At 34.4% G+C, this 15,997-nt stretch overlaps 2 protein-coding genes across 2 annotated transcripts; both read right to left on the reverse strand.

The window, feature by feature from the left end:
* Nucleotides 1-12,268: 12,268 nt before the first annotated feature.
* Nucleotides 12,269-12,787, reverse strand: LOC117181324 (uncharacterized protein F54H12.2-like). Its single transcript, XM_033373883.1, has one exon. It carries the CDS (start codon nt 12,785-12,787, stop codon nt 12,269-12,271), a length of 519 nt encoding a protein of 172 aa, XP_033229774.1.
* A 1,516-nt stretch (nt 12,788-14,303) lies between these two features.
* Nucleotides 14,304-14,753, reverse strand: LOC117181325. Its single transcript, XM_033373884.1, has one exon. The coding sequence runs from the start codon at nt 14,751-14,753 to the stop codon at nt 14,304-14,306; it is 450 nt and encodes a 149-aa protein (XP_033229775.1).
* Between the last annotated feature and the right edge of the window lie 1,244 nt (nt 14,754-15,997).

A 15,997-nucleotide genomic window follows, 5' to 3' on the forward strand; every position in this document is an offset into this window, starting at 1 on the left:
TTTGATCCAGACATTGCACCTGGTCTACCAAAAGTAAGGCATCATTTGAAAAGGCAAGATTTAAAGTCATGTAAAAAATTCTGATTAATCGAAATCTGCGAAAATGTGGTGAGGTTCAAAAAAAATCAAATAAGAGGCGCCAGGAAATGATGAGTCAGACTATAATTTTCACATAAATGTCAAGGATTCAAAAGTAAACAATTGTCTCTCGCTTCTGCGAACCTTACTTTAAATTTTGACGAAAAATAAACTATAGATAGCTTGATAAAGTCAAAATGAATATCGTGGTCATAAATCCTCTTCTGGATTTGGGAGCAGTGGAAAATTCAACTTCAAAAGAATTCATAATCCAAAATTAACTTACATTTGTAATTTAAAAATCGAAAAAGATTGCATGACCTGAAAAGAAAGAAATGTTACACCATTGAACATCCAATTTGAAGACAATAGCTAGTTGCGCTTCATGGTTGTATTGACGTAAGCTGGGTCTCCTAGTATTAAGTTTTGTCAAAAGGTTAACAAGGATAAATGTTATCGCAGTAGTTACAATTCACTTTTGGCCGATCGATATTGAGTAGAGAGAGCACTTCTAAGATGATAAGAAAATTGCATTCACATTTCAATCACATTAATTTGTGCAGTATAATGTTTTTATTTAAATGAAAAGTGAAGAAATTTACTTGAAATATCATATGTAAGCGACCGAGAACCTCTTTTCACACTCAACCGTCAAACCGTCATATTTAAAATGTTCAGATTTCATATCCTTCGCATCTTCAAACTCTATTTTTCGTGCCATGTGAAACAAAGAACAAAAAGTCACCGAACATCCCCGATCAGCCCTTAAATTTTTGTCAGTCTTAATTTGTTTCTCGTAATAAATATTCTTAAACTATGGGAAATGTGAGGTATAAGTTCACTAATTTCAATCACTTTAGAATTAACAAATAGAAGTATTTATTGGGCTTAGGATTAATTGAAAATTTAATATTAAACAATTTTTTTAAAAAGTCCTATCAATGAGACCAACTTCTATTTCGAACGATAGTTTAATTTTAATTGTAAATTAGACGTCATAGAGATGTAACTTGGTGTCCGGTTTCTGGTTTACTAAGGAGACAAAATCGTTACACAGGCATACACAAATGACTCATGATTCGTTACCTTGATATATATGTTAACTCACTGCAAATTATTTAAAGTTCTCTTAACTCTCAATAACTTATTTCTAACGCTTTCACATTTTAACATTTCTGCATTCGGCTACGAACTGTAATGATTCTCTAAAAATTGGTTTTTACGGACGCTAGATCTGCCACAGAGACACAAAAGTTTTTCAAAACATGTAAACAATATTTATATTTCCAGCTACGCCTTCTGATGACACTAGGTAAAATACGTTGTTTGTTTAGACAAAGTTGAACTGTTATAGATATGCAAACGATTTTCAAAAAGTCTTCAATCGACGATTTTTCGATTTTCCGCGTTTTTTTTTGGAAATGGTCGCAGAAGTTCAACAAATTAGGATTTTTCTTTATCCGGTGGCAGATTCTGAAGGGAATTGGCGAAAAACTTGAGGTTTTTACTGAAATTTCATCTGTTGTAAGTACTTTTTCCAAAACTTCTATATTTAACGGGTTTTCACATTACCGTACAAATTTTTTAAATCAATGACTGAAGCTAATCAAATTTTGAAACCCGCTTCAGCTGCGGTAGTGTACGGACGTGTTGTGATAGAGCTCCTCAAGGCTTTTGTCGCGTGTATATGGAATTTAACTGTAATACTGAGACTCTAATTTCCGTGTCTTAGTTTTTGACGGTCTATTTTGTGAGGTGCTTGGTGTTGCAATGCAGCTTTTTTTCTGAGTGTCATACCCCCCTATCTTTTGCTTCTTTTCCACGCGATCTGATTTGTTTCTTGTTGTTTCGCACTGCCTTACATTCATGGCTAAGTGTGTACATCTAAACAGTTTAACTTTCTCCTGTGAATCATTCATACATATAAACAATGGAAGGTGAAGGTTCGCATTTGCACGAATCTATTGATGAATTAACTAAAAGCATTGAGCTGCTAACTTCTTCTCATACTGAGTTACGCAAGCAGGTCGAAGCCATAAATGATAACAGCAAAGTTATTTCTTCGAAATTTTCTCAAATTCAGAAAAAGCTTTCTACACTGGAGAATGAAGTAGCGATCTTCCACTAACATGATCGAGCAAAGAACATAATTCTCTTTAACCTACCAGATGACGAGGAACACAATAATGATATCATCTTCTCAATCCTAAACTTATTTCAAAAGATGGACCTGAGAATTCTTGAAATGGCCCTCGCTGCCGCGTTTAGACGTGGGAAGCAACGAAATAGACGTCCAATCATCATTAAATTCTCTTCCCGATGGGTCAGATACATCTTAAAATAATTCCCGAACATCCAAAGAAAAACGGATTGATTGTAAATGGCAACACTCTTATTCCTGAAAAGGTTCATTCTCTTATCCCGGACGGCGTGACTGATAATGACCAGAACACTGTCAAAGATGTAAGAGAAACACCTCCTGAAATCTTTCTGAAAAATAGGAAATATTTGTGAAATGATTTACTATGTTTTGAGATCTTTTTGTATTTCTTTGAAATGTTTAAAATCTTTCTTTAATCGTATGAAATCCTTACGTTATCTTCGAAATCTTTAGAAATTTATCGAAATCATCTGAAATCTTTGTGAAATTATTTAAATCTTTGTGATTTTTTTGTGAAATCTATTAAAGTGTTTGTAAAATGTTGTATATTCAGTTGATTTTTTTCAAAGTGTGGGAAATTATCTGAAATTAAAAAAAAAATTGAAGTCGTTGTGAAGTCATTTCGATCGGTTCTACGAAGAATAGGCTACATTTTCGTTACCGTTAAGAATAAGCTATCTTCATTTTGTATGAAATTACGTAAACACGCAGTAGTGTTAAAATAAATAAGAATCTTTTAAAATCTTTTAAAACGCATTAATTTTATAAGTAATTAAAAAGAAATTGGTATTGACTGAACATAGGCCGCTATAAGGACCAAATATTAAAAATGGTGGACTTTAGAGACAACATGTGAATATCAGGTTCAATAGGGAATATTGGGGCTGGACTTTGAGACCCGTTATTACAGTCAAGGATTGATGATAGCATAGATACTTATGCGATCCTCTTCGCCTTGGATAAAACGCTTATAGTTTGCAATGGCACTCAAGGGACGGTGTGAATTTGTCGAATTTTCTGGTCCGTCATGTCTAAGTACACTGGTATCCACAGAACCTGCTAGTTTAATTTGTATGTTTCTGGCACCAGAACTTGTATTGGCAATGGCTTTAGGGGGATTTGAAGAGGTATTTGTTGACCCATGGGCTCTAAGAATCATTATTTCAAAATTTGAAAGATGCAAAGTTGAAATAATGTTTTTATCAAGACTGCGGATGTAAAAATGGATGAAGGATTTTTTTCTTCGAGCTCAGTGACTTCTCATAGTTATAAAAATTTTTCATCTTGTCATCAACATTTGCGCTACCAATCGCCATTTCCATCTAAATCGAAAATTTCTGAAATGTGAACAGTATCGACAGATCCATCTGATACACTTCTATTAGCAGTCCTAAAAGATATGTTTGCATCTTTCAATTCATTTCGGCGTAAATATGAATTGCCTAAAAATATGTCTAATTATGAGACATTCTTAAAGAAATTGACGATTTTATACTCTTCCAGTATTAAAAAAGGATATGGATGATTCGATAGTTAACGGGAGTACTTGCCAAGGTTTTCTTGATCTGAATTATTCTCCTGTTTTTGTACTTAAACTAAACTCTCTGAAAATGTACAGAAATGTGTACATTTGATTTGTACAGAAATGATACAGTGAAACCTCTATAATTCGAACCGCCGATAATTCGAAGTTTTTTGTTGGTCCCTGCCAAAACTCCTATCCTTTCAATGTTAAAAATATTCTATAATTCGAATTTCGATCATTCGAAGTTTTCGTTAATTCGAATAAAATTTGACGTCGCGAGAGAGTTTGTAGTTTTGATAAGACAGCCATACAAAACAAGAGTGTGCGGATCTGGTAACAAGACACACGTATTCTTATGGATTTGGGGTGCTGAATTCAAATTCGGTATCAAAAATCACCCATCACGTCATGGTTGAGCCATAACCTTAAAAAATGACAGCAAATCATGCACTGAGACAAATAAATTTCAAAATAATGCCAGTGATGCAAATTTTCACTTCAAAAACATGTCGACAACTGTGAAGGATCAACCCTTGCCTGATATCAACTTATTTAACATAACTTTAACCAACAGAACCTGACCTCACCTAACCTGAATTAACAGAAATTTATTGAACTACACGTAAATCTGCACACAAATGAGTAATGTGCATCTAAATTTTTTACCACCTGTAGTACAATGAAATGAATTTTATTTTGTTACAACGGGAACACTTAAGTTAAGATGTGTTGCGTTAAGCAAAATTTCGTTAGATTCTGTTAAGTTAGATTCATTTGTAGGTTAAGATCGAGTTAACCTATTAAATATAGCACACATTTAAGACTGAGAACCGTACGCTTACATAGCTACACGTGTGGTTGAATTTCATTCGGCTAGGTTAGGTCAGGTTTTGTTAGGTTAGGATAGGTTAAACTTCTATGTAGGTTAAGCCGAAGCTGAATAAAACGGTACCGCAAACACAACGGGACAACACAATGAGTTTAATTGTGTTACGCGAAGTTAGGTTAGGTTAGGTCAGGTTTTTTTAGGTTAGGATAGGTTTGACCTCTTTGCAGGTTAAGCCCAAGCTGATTCAAATGGTACAGCAAACACGACGGGACAACACAATCAGTTTAATTGTGTTTCGTGAGGTTAGGTTAGGTTAGGCTAGGTTAGATTTATTTCTAGGTTAGGCTCAAGTTGACCCATTCGATGTTGCACACATTTTCTACTGGGAAAATATGCTTTCAGAGCTTTACGTGTAGTTCAATAAATTTCTGTTAATTCAGGTTAGGTGAGGTAAGGTTCTGTTGGGTAAAGTTATGTTAAATAAGTTGATATCAGGCAAGGGTTTATCCTTCACAGTTGTCGACATGTTTTTGAAGTGAAAACTTGCATCACTGGCATTATTTTGAAATTTATTGGCCTCAGTGCATGATTTTTCGTAATTTTTGAGGATATGGCTCAATCATGACGTGAAGGGTGATTTTCGATATCGAATTTGAATTCAGCGCCCCAAAATCCATAGGAATACGTGTGTCTTGTTATTATTGAAAGATGGGAAAATTTTGCACCCCGTCTGTAAGATGGTTATACCTAATCAAAATTGACTATTGTGTCCAGTATGTTTTCAATAGTAGTATATATAGTAGGAACTAATGTTGCGACATACTCAGTCTAAGTTTTCGGTCTGAATTCCAAAGTAGACAATTTTTCCTACAATTTAACGAGAAAGAATTATAAAACTTTAACTTTAAGTGGCAAAAACGATTCGAGAAGTTTAGAATGGTGCAACGAAAAAGGACATTGCGGCAGCCTTTGGAACACCAGCAAACAAATGAACAACTATGGCTAAAAACAAAGAGAAAATTTTCTTTGCTTTCGAAGACTCTTCGCTTCAACCAGATGGAAAAGCATGAAGCTTTCATCTTTTCCGGGCGTAGAAAAAGCCATGGATGAATGGTTGAAAAGTGCTCGGGACAAAAATGTTCCAATGGCTGGTGAGTACAGTTTGTAACATATCTTAAAGAAAAATAATTTTTAATAATTGATTATTGAAATATTGCTGATACAAAAACGAAACAAAAATGTAGCGTAGAATACGTCATGCTAAAAAATCTGAAAGTTTGTTACAGGTTCAATAATCAGAGAAAAGGATGAAAACTTTGCTTTAAAGCTGGGACACGATAATTTCAAGGTTAGTGTTGGATGGCTAGATAAATTCAGAAATGTAAATGGAATTGTTCATCGAGTTTTAAGTGGATAAAGTGCATCTGTCTCAGAATTGGATTGTGAGACGTATCGTTCGGAAGTGCTACCAATTTGACTACAAGAATATTTCAATGCTCACGAATTTGTGTTGTTCTTTAGATGCTTACCTGACAAGACTCTAGCTTCAAAATATGAAGATTGTCACGGTGAAAAGAAAAGTAAGGAAAATCTCGCTGTTATGGTTGCTGCTAGTATGTGTGGTACAGAAAAAGAGAAGTTACTAGATGTGGGAAAAAGTAAAAAACCACGTTGTTTTAAAGGAGTATATATGAATAATAAAGTAAATTATGAGAACAACAAAAAATGGTGGATGACAAGTTCTATATATGAAAACTGGCTTCAGGGGATGGATAAAAAATTTCTTCGTCAGCAACGAAAAGTCTTGTTGTTTGTTGTTTTGTAAAAATCGAAAATTCAACAGAGAATGAGGTGATCGAGGAAGCAGATCTTTCTACAGAATGGTCTACTATTACAAAATCAAATCGGCTGCACAGATGTAACTTTCGAAGAGTTCACGAACGTGGATGTCAATGTGCTCGTTGCTGAATACCCTAGCGATCTTAACATCCTTCAAAGTGTGAATTATAAAGAAGATCAGAAATCAGGAGAAGATGATGACGATTGCGACATGAGCGATAAAACTGAACCAGTAACAGCTAGGCATGCTGCAGCTGCGCTAAATACTGTTTGAAAATTCGTACAAGAGTAGAGTGATAATTCTGATCTCACATTTAATGCATTAAATGTACTTGAGGATTATTGTGAATGCAGGAGCTTCTGCGTTCAGAAGAAGATAACAGACTTTTTTAGCAGTTCACAAAAACACGCGGTTATGACGATAGACAAGTAGACCCGTTAATAAGTTGAACTGATATTTATTTCAATCAGTCCTTTTCAGGACCACCAAATGATTTTAACAAGGATAATTTTTGATCCGCCCTGGCGGACTGAAGGAATCGAATGGAGCCTCTACAAAGTACACGTAAAGACCTCATTGGGTCCCCATTCGTTTCATTTTAAAAAAAACTCCAAAAGCAGCAAACTCAACTTTTAAATTGTTGAAATTGGGATTCTACGTTAAAATTCCCTATGGAAGGTCACGGAATAATTGCAAATTTTTTTTTTTTGCAACGGTAAAAGTTTAAAAAAATATAAGACGTATAACGCCTGTTGACTGCTACACTTCAAATGCATCGCCTGTAAATAGCAGTCAGCAGGCATTATACGTTTTATATTTCTTAAACTTTTTACCGTTGTAAAAAAAGACGATTGCGATTATTCCGTGACCTTTTGTAGGGAATCATAACGTAGAATCCGCATTTCAACCATTTAAAAGTTGACTTTGCTGTTTCTTCGAATTTTTTGAAAAGGAACCGAATGGGGACCCAATGGGGTCTTTACGGGTACTTTATAGAGGCTCCATTCGGTTCCTTTGGTCCGTCAGGGCGCACATGTCTTTTAAGTCTGACATTTCTATTTATTTTACTTGTCTTATTTATTGTATTATTACGTATTATTATGCATCATTATTTATAATTGTAATTATAAACTGAAATTATTATTACTAATTTTTTATTCATTAAGATATCGCCTGAAAACCGAATTATTCGATAACTCGAATTTTCGATCTAACTATTGAAAATTCCTTAACATTTTTCAAATCATTTGAAATGTTTTGAAATTTCTTAAAACTTTTGAGAGCTCTATAAAATGTCTCTGAATATGTTTTTGGAATACGTTAAAATATTTTAAAACTTTTGAAATGATATTGAATTACTGAAATCTATTGAAAAGTCGCTGACATTTTTTTAAATATTGTAAAATATACCAAGTACTTTTAAATCTTTTTAAATCTTTTGACATTATTTTAAGCCTCTGGAAATAAATTGAATTTTTCAAAAATATCATAAAATCTTTAATATCCTTTGAAACCCCTTAAAATTATTCAAATTCTTTAAACCCCATGAATTTTTTTTTAATACCTTAAGATGATTTAAATTACTCATAGCTTATTAAAAGAAATGTTACTGTAGTGATATTTTCATTTTGAAAAGTGACTTCAGTGACTTTATCTGTTAACAAGTTGACTAAAAAGTGGCTTGAGGAACAAAAGTAAGTACAAGTGACTGTGTGATTGCTTTGTTTATTTTTGACAGTTACTTAAGGCGCTTCCTCAGGCTCGAAAATTATCCCATGTATTACTCAAAACAGCTTTTCTCCTACAATTCTGAATTGTATGATTTCATATTTTAACCACAGAATATAAATGCCTACATACAGCCTTGTACGGAGAGCTTTTTTTTGAAAAATGGCCTGGTTCTCGTTTTATTCCAATTAATTGAAAATAGTTGCATTTTTTGCGCCTGGGAAGTAGCAAACCGACATCATGAGTGTCCTCATGGTGAACATAGTTCGTGAGGCCTCTGGATAGCTATGCATCAGCGGGTGATCTAGAGCAGCGATTCCCAAACTAGTGCCGCCGGCTGATGAGGCTGCCGCCGGCAGGGGGATGCCACCCCGGGCCCAGCCACTCGGCAGCCCCCCCCCCCCGCTATCAGGACTCTTTCATTGTCATGAGAATTAAGGCTGTTCCAATAACTAAAATCCTTAAGATATGGCTCAATTCAATGCTAATTATCTGATTCATTTTTCTGATGTAATTTTAAGAAAATGGAAAAAAGTTGATGAAAATCGCTTAAAATTTCGAGTAATTAAGCATATCGTTAAGAACACGCAAAATTACAAGAACTGTCAACTGGCATTGAAGATATTAACCGATTTTCATCAACTTTCTTTTCATTTACTTAAAATTAGATTAGGAAATTGATTCAACTAATTAAAATATAATTTATTAACATATTACCACATTTTAATTTTTCTCAACTGGCTCTAATTCTCTCGCGTGAAGCATGGTATGTTAAACAGTGAAGCAGTCAAGTGTACCCCCTTGGCGGCAGGATATTGTGAAAAAATGTGAAGGTGGCGTCCCTGTCGCTCCCCAGAAAGTGCATAAAAAGTTTGGGAATCGCTGGTCTAGAGTGTCATTTTTTAAACGATACTTAGAACATCGTAAACCCAAGCTCGAGCCTCGGATTTAAGTTGAGTGCCTGCCATGCCTCACCCCACTCTCCTATTGTTAGAGATTACAGTCAGTTTGGGGAAATTAAAAATGATCCAATTTCAAGGAATTTAGTTTTAATATTCTGCATTCGGTTCATTACCTAATGATGAGACGATTAAAAAAAGGTAGAAGAAAATCGGTTAAACCGTTCAATTTCTGGATATACCTTTTTTCTCTCTTCTCCGATTTTAGGGCAAGAAGTACTGAAAAAAAGATGCTGCGTCCAGAATTGGAAACTGTTGAATCAGAAAAGTATGGAATTTCCATTTATTTTATTTCCTTTTTCTTATTTATTTAATTTATTCATGCATTCATTCAATTAATTTTTGTTTATTTTCATTTCATTATTTTAATTTCATGGTGACAATTTTCAGTTGAAAACTGCAATCATAGACAATCATTATTTTCCTATCTTTCTTCTTGAATCTTTATTTGTTTCTGATAGAACTGCTCGCGTTACAATGAATGTGCTCTTGGTCAGAATTAATTACATTTTTGCTTAAAGATTCATATCTTGTAGTTTAATTTCATTCCTTTTCATTCAAAAAATTAAAATATTATTCACAGAAAGCGGAGAAGCCTTTTTTTGTAGGTGGGGACCGAGCCATAGAATTGTAAAATTAAATGGCACAATGTGTACAATTTATATTATGTTAAAATTTAATAAAAATTATTTATTTATTTCCAATTGTTATAGAATATCGAGTGTTTGCGAAATAAGTCCATATTAATAAATTTTATTTTTAATCCTCCTTCACCCCCCACCCCTCCCTAGTGCCACATATATGACCGTAAAATAAAAAACTACATATGCATAGCGCTTAGGAAATAGTATCGATTTTTTCAGTGTTAGATTCCCCCGACTTTTTTCGTAGGACAAGAAATATTATGCCTTCAAAAACTGGGAAATGATAGCGAACATGCTAACGGACGTCCCCATACACTTTTTTGTGTTTTTTTTATTCAAAATTTTTTGATATTGTTAACAACGTGCATGTATATTTCGAGGTTATATGTGTTACAATTCACTCGAGTGTTACTTCCACACTACACAATATTTGGCTTAAAATTTTGGACTTACAAATAAATATAGTAACTAATCTCCCGGAATTAACCTTGTTTACAGGCAATCAAAAAAGTTTATTTCATAAATACTTTCCAGATTATCGGAAAGGCAGAGATGAAAAACCCCGTAACCTCAAAATAATACATATGCATAAAATGTTTATTCAGCATAATAATTTTTTTTGTTATTATCCCTCAAAAAAGAGTCCGGGGACGTCTGTTATGATATTTTATAGCATCTCCGAATTCAGTTTTTAAAAATTTTCACTTTTTTGCAAAAAAAGCCGGAGAAACTGTAAGGATCACATGCCCTTATTGTTAATTTTTAGCAAATATTCGTCGTCTTTTTCATACAAATAATTACTAGTGGACAATTTAAATATTTTACGATGTTTACTTTTTAAACAATTTTCAATTCTTTACAGTAATGAAAATTATTTAAACAATACTTTAATCCCAAAAAATGTAACAAATAATCGTATTTTCTGATTAAAATGTAATGGTTTGTCATTATTTAGAGTAGTTCATTTTTCTAAAAACATTATATCATCATTTAAGCAATTATTTATGGTCTATTTTCCAAATTTCTGAACATTGAGCTGGAGATGTCTACTTTTTCTCAATTGGTATCCTATGCTACGTTTTGTTGAATAATTACATAATTTTAATACATTCTTTAAAATTTTTAATAAATTTATATTCGCTTAAATAATCTTAATTTGCTCAATCAGCTTATTTACGATAACTAAATAGTGTGTTACATGACTGTATAGTGTATATCAAGAATAGATGAACCACCTTTTAATTGTTTAAGTAAATATAACTTGTTTAAATACTTACTTTTTGAAAAATACTTTTGCAATAGTTTTTTGAGAGATAAACATAATATTCAATGAATTCGAGGACTAGTAAATTCTGCTAAAATGTTAATGTTTTTGTTTATACAATGAATTCTTGTTTTTTAATTTAAATTTCCGTAAAATTAAGTAAGAATGGTTTGCATTATTAAAAGAACAACGTCAACTACAAACAGAAAACAACATCAATAAAAAGTTGCTCAGGATAACAATTCGGAAAAAGTGGACATCTCTGTCTTACTTTTTAGAAATTTTGAAAAGAAGCAATAAATAATTGTTTAAATAATTACATACTGTTTTTAGAACCATTTTCTACTCCAAACCATGACAAACAATTACATTGCAATCAGAAAATATGAATAACAGCTGGTTGAGAGAAATTAAAAATAATAAAAATATTAAGAGGTTTAATTTTAATAATCTGCATTAGGTTCATTGCATAACAGTAGATAACCCGAGCCATAGGACGGGCTGTGATTGGTCGAGAGACGTGGCCTAAAGGGGAGGAGTGGGGGTAAGGGAGGGGCGTGGTTTCTTCTGACTGGTCGAGGGACGTGGCTTAATAACAAAGGGAAGGGGCGTGGCCTCTCCTGATTGGTCGAGGGGCGTGGTCTAATTACAAAATGGTGGCTATAATAATTACAAAATGGCGACCATTCTAATTACAATGTGGCAGCCATAATAATAATAAATAGTGTGGACGATTTCAAGTTGGAAAAGGGGAGGCGGTTGAAGATTGTCCCATTGAAACGATTATTCTTAGTTGGAAAAGAGGGTGCGCTCCACATGATCCTAATGAACGAATGTTTCTCAGCTGAAAAGGGGAGGGGGGCCCCACCGCTTTTCAGCTGAGAGTAGAGGATGTAAGTTATCGAGTTTAAAATTTTGAGAAATAATTACAACGAAAATTAATTATCCTAATTGTACTTATTATTCAGGCTGGAAAACTGTGTCTTGAAATTAAAAGATAATTTAACAAATTTTTTTATACCATTTTATTCATTGTTTAAAAAAAAAATCTAGATCTACAGAACACATGCGTAATATAACTTATATATACGATTAAAATAGAGACACAATAATATGTACACGACTCAGGCAGACATATATGCGAATAAAGAAACACAAAAAAAGTAAATCGGGATACCAGCGTAGACAGTAAAAAAAAAAGTTTTAGACGCAGAGGAAATCAAATCAAATCAATTTTTTTCTAAGCACTAAAATATGCGCGACGGAGTTTAAGCCCCTTATTTTCGTCAGCAACACCATCCATCTGCCCGGGCGAATCATTTACCCACAAAGACGCTGTCAGATGACTTGATTTTGCTGCTGGTCCATAATTGAGTAATGTTTCAATGTATGCTCTGTAAGCATAAGCATTATTTGGTGGCGATACTAATTTCTGATTAAAATATACATCTACCTGATTAAACATTGAGTGTAGTATATTATTAACAGGGGCTATTTTAACAATAGAACTTTCATTATCCTTTGTTTTTTTGGGAGCTTGTAAAGCTATCTTGAGATTCAGCATAGTATGTGCCAGGTCGATGTACTCATCATCGTTGCCAGGAACGACAAATTCTATGGGTGAATCGTCAGTGAGTGATGAGATAGGTTTGTAATGAACCCATTGAGAACCCTCTATCGACGTTTGAGTTGGTGGTAGAGAAAATAGATCCAGTTCTGAGTTAAGGCATTCACACGAGTGTGAATGTAAGAAAGACATTTTTCGTAAATTATTATTATTTATTTCCGAAAATGTCAAGAAGGTTCTTTTTCCTTGATTTTGTACGTCTCTTTACAGTCCTTTTACGCTTAATGTTTTTTCTCTGCTTCTTTTTCTGCTTCAATTTGTTTTTTGACAATCTCTTTACTTTCTTTGTCCTACTCTTCTTCTTTCTCTTCTTCTTCTTTGAGTTGTTGTTGATGACTTTACTCGCAATACGCGATGCACCGAGTTCACCGAAAGACTGAAGTCTCTGTCTTTTAAGCAGGGATTTATACCCTGAACCACTCATGAGATTTTGCACCTTTTCCATCGCACGTTTCTTTAAATTCTTTTCTGATTCTCCAAGACGTGTTTACACGGCACTTTTTAATGGAATATTGTGTTCCAAATCGTCAATGACATTCATATCCGTACGTAGCGCTTCTTTACCGACTACGCGTGCACCACGATTCAAAAACGGCAAAACCCTTCGAAAGAGTTCACCGAGAAAACTGCCGATTCCGTGACCTCTTTGGTAGGGAGATCCAATATAAATTTGTGAAAGTCCTCCTCCACCAACTTGATTCGTGTAATAATTGTCGTATAGTGTCATTTTGTGTTTGATGAAAAATACATCGCAGCTAGTTGATTCTTTTAAAATGAAGTGTCACTGTCAACGAACCAATTTCAAATGGTATCGGAAGTTCAAGATGGTCCCTTATATCTATTTCTATGGTCCGAAAGCCTGTGTGTAGTAGAGGTATGTAATAAGGTGCTGAAAAGCCTGACACCTGTGTGGCGCCAAATGAATATTTTTTCGAATTAACAGACACAAATCTCAAAAGTGGCGATTTTACATCTCCGACGATGCGTGGTTCACAAATGTCGCAATATACAAAAAGTTTTTCAGGCAATCCATTCGTGAGACTCGCTGGTCGACACGCCTTATAAGAATTTGTTGGTAATAGTGTTTCAGGTGCAAAGCCGAGAATGCGCGAAATTTTCTCGCTGATTACAAGAAAATGATTACCGACTCGTTTACAGTCAGTGTTATATTAATTGCACGCACTAATTCATTTACAGAATCGTAGACGCCCGATGGAAAAAATGCTACTATTGGTTCCAACCACGTACCAGCCAGAATTTCTTGTCTTTTTGTCACCGTTTTATAACAATTTTTAGGTAATTCGCCTGGAGATTATATACCCTCGGCAATTTAAATATTTGCACGATATCTTTACCATTCATCTGATCGTCCGTTTGTTTGTCAAAGAAATCATATTTTTTATTAGGATATTCTGGATCTGGATCATCATTGAACATGAGAACAAGTCGATTTTCTAATACACCTCCCCAGGGACGTACATGAAGAAATGAGCATGGAAATTGCATCTCCGTGAGAGCAATTGCCCAACGACCTTGTAAACGAATTTCTTGAGGCAATTGCGTTGTAAAATGTGTGATTGTATTATCGGGATAATATTTCATACTACTGTCGCTAGATAGAATAAGATAAAACTGATCTTCATTTATTTTAGATGTTTTTTAATTCAGAAGCAGGTATCCAAGAATTGAATTTATCAGGATGTCCGGCCCATTTGACGAGAGCCTGTTTTTCAGAAGCTTTTCCACGAGTTTGAATTATTTTTTCAACAATAAACTCACCCTTGTGCACATTCCTATTCTTGACATCTGCTAATTCTTGTTCGTAAAAAAGTCCGTCAATTACTTTACCAGCTAAATATTCCAATTCGTACACAACAGGTGAGTATGTTCTCCACGTTATTATCCGTTTGATAATAAACAATTCCTCACTCCATCCCGATTCATATACTTTCTCGAAGGTGCCGCGTGTCCGAGTGATGCGTACAACATCGCCAACCCGATATTTAGCCTTTTTCTTTTTATTGTTTTTTAAATAGCGTCGTTGTAAATTTTTTCGTGCGATGGATGCATTCTCTAGGGTAACGTCAGATGGCTGCATACCAATACTAGAATGGCGTATATTATTGTACGATGTTACAAGTAATTGAAGGATATCGATATATTTGTGAGTATTTCGGTGGGTAAAATATCGTCACATACGATCTTTAAGAGTGCGATTAAAACGCTCGACAATTGCGGCTTTGACAGTGGGATCACGTGCAACTCGAAACTTTATTTCACGATTTTGAAGAAATTTCTGAAAGCGCACACCCACAAATTCTTTTCCTTTGACAGTTTGGAGGCAAACTGGTGTGCGATTATTACTCTTCTCCAGAATACGAGTAAATGCATTTTTTACCTCTGTTGCAGACTTATTTTTAAGTGGTTCGACCCAAGCCTGCTTGCTGAATACATCGATTACGAATAAAATATATGAATATTTATCATTTTAAGTTTTTAAAGCCTGCAAATCCACCAAATCTGCCTCTCACAAATCATTCACATTATCAATATTATAGTGTGCTCCTCTGAAATGTCTTCTGACTGGTCTATGAAGATTAAAACTATCTTGACTTTTTAGCCAATTTACAATCTCTTTACGCGATAACTTATTCTTTGCAGCACGTACAAGTTTTTCAATGCCTACGTATGACGCCTGATGTCGCGGATCATAGTATAAATCTTTCAATATTTTCATTTTTGTAGACGAAAAGAGAGCCAAGATTTTTTCCAGGTGTCTTAGTATTATTTTGTAACGTGGTGTTACCAACAGAGTTTTCTCCCTCCTGATCGTCGCCGTCGTCTTCGTTCCCGCTTGAAAGCGCCGATGTGTAAGGATTTAAAGATTCACCTTGTGATTTAATATTTTTATCATACTGTTTAATTGGAGTTGATGTTTTGTTTTTGACGTTCAAAAGTCGTGTACTTTTCCAATATTGACTATTTCCCACGAGTTCTCGCGGTATGTATATTTCGCGAAGGAAATTAGCAAATTGTAGCCTTCCAGGAACGACAACTCTTTTTCTATGTCGTATTGCGTCATTTATAAGATCAACAATGCTAGAATTTTCCACACGATGTTTGTATGTTTTCGGAACTGACGAGACAATTTCCTCAATATTTACGGTTGTATCGTTTACCATATAATTCGTCTCCTTCCCCCGCGTCTTGTCATTTGGCATTTGCTTGTTTGTTGGTGTTGGCTTTCGCAATTCCTCAGCAAAGAAAAGAAATTTTTGCAGGACCTGCTGGTACATTTTCCATTTCTCACGTTCGTCCTTCATCGACGGCGAGTATAAAATT

The sequence above is a fragment of the Belonocnema kinseyi genome, chromosome 10 (assembly GCF_010883055.1).
Source record: "Belonocnema kinseyi isolate 2016_QV_RU_SX_M_011 chromosome 10, B_treatae_v1, whole genome shotgun sequence".
In the NCBI taxonomy this organism is placed as follows: Eukaryota; Metazoa; Arthropoda; class Insecta; order Hymenoptera; family Cynipidae; genus Belonocnema; species Belonocnema kinseyi.

Coding starts and splice junctions, on each gene's coding strand:
- LOC117181325 (XM_033373884.1), bottom strand. CDS start 14,753: ATGCAGCCATCTGACGTTACCCTAGAGAATGCATCCATCGCACGAAAA.
- LOC117181324 (XM_033373883.1), bottom strand. CDS start 12,787: ATGTCTTTCTTACATTCACACTCGTGTGAATGCCTTAACTCAGAACTG.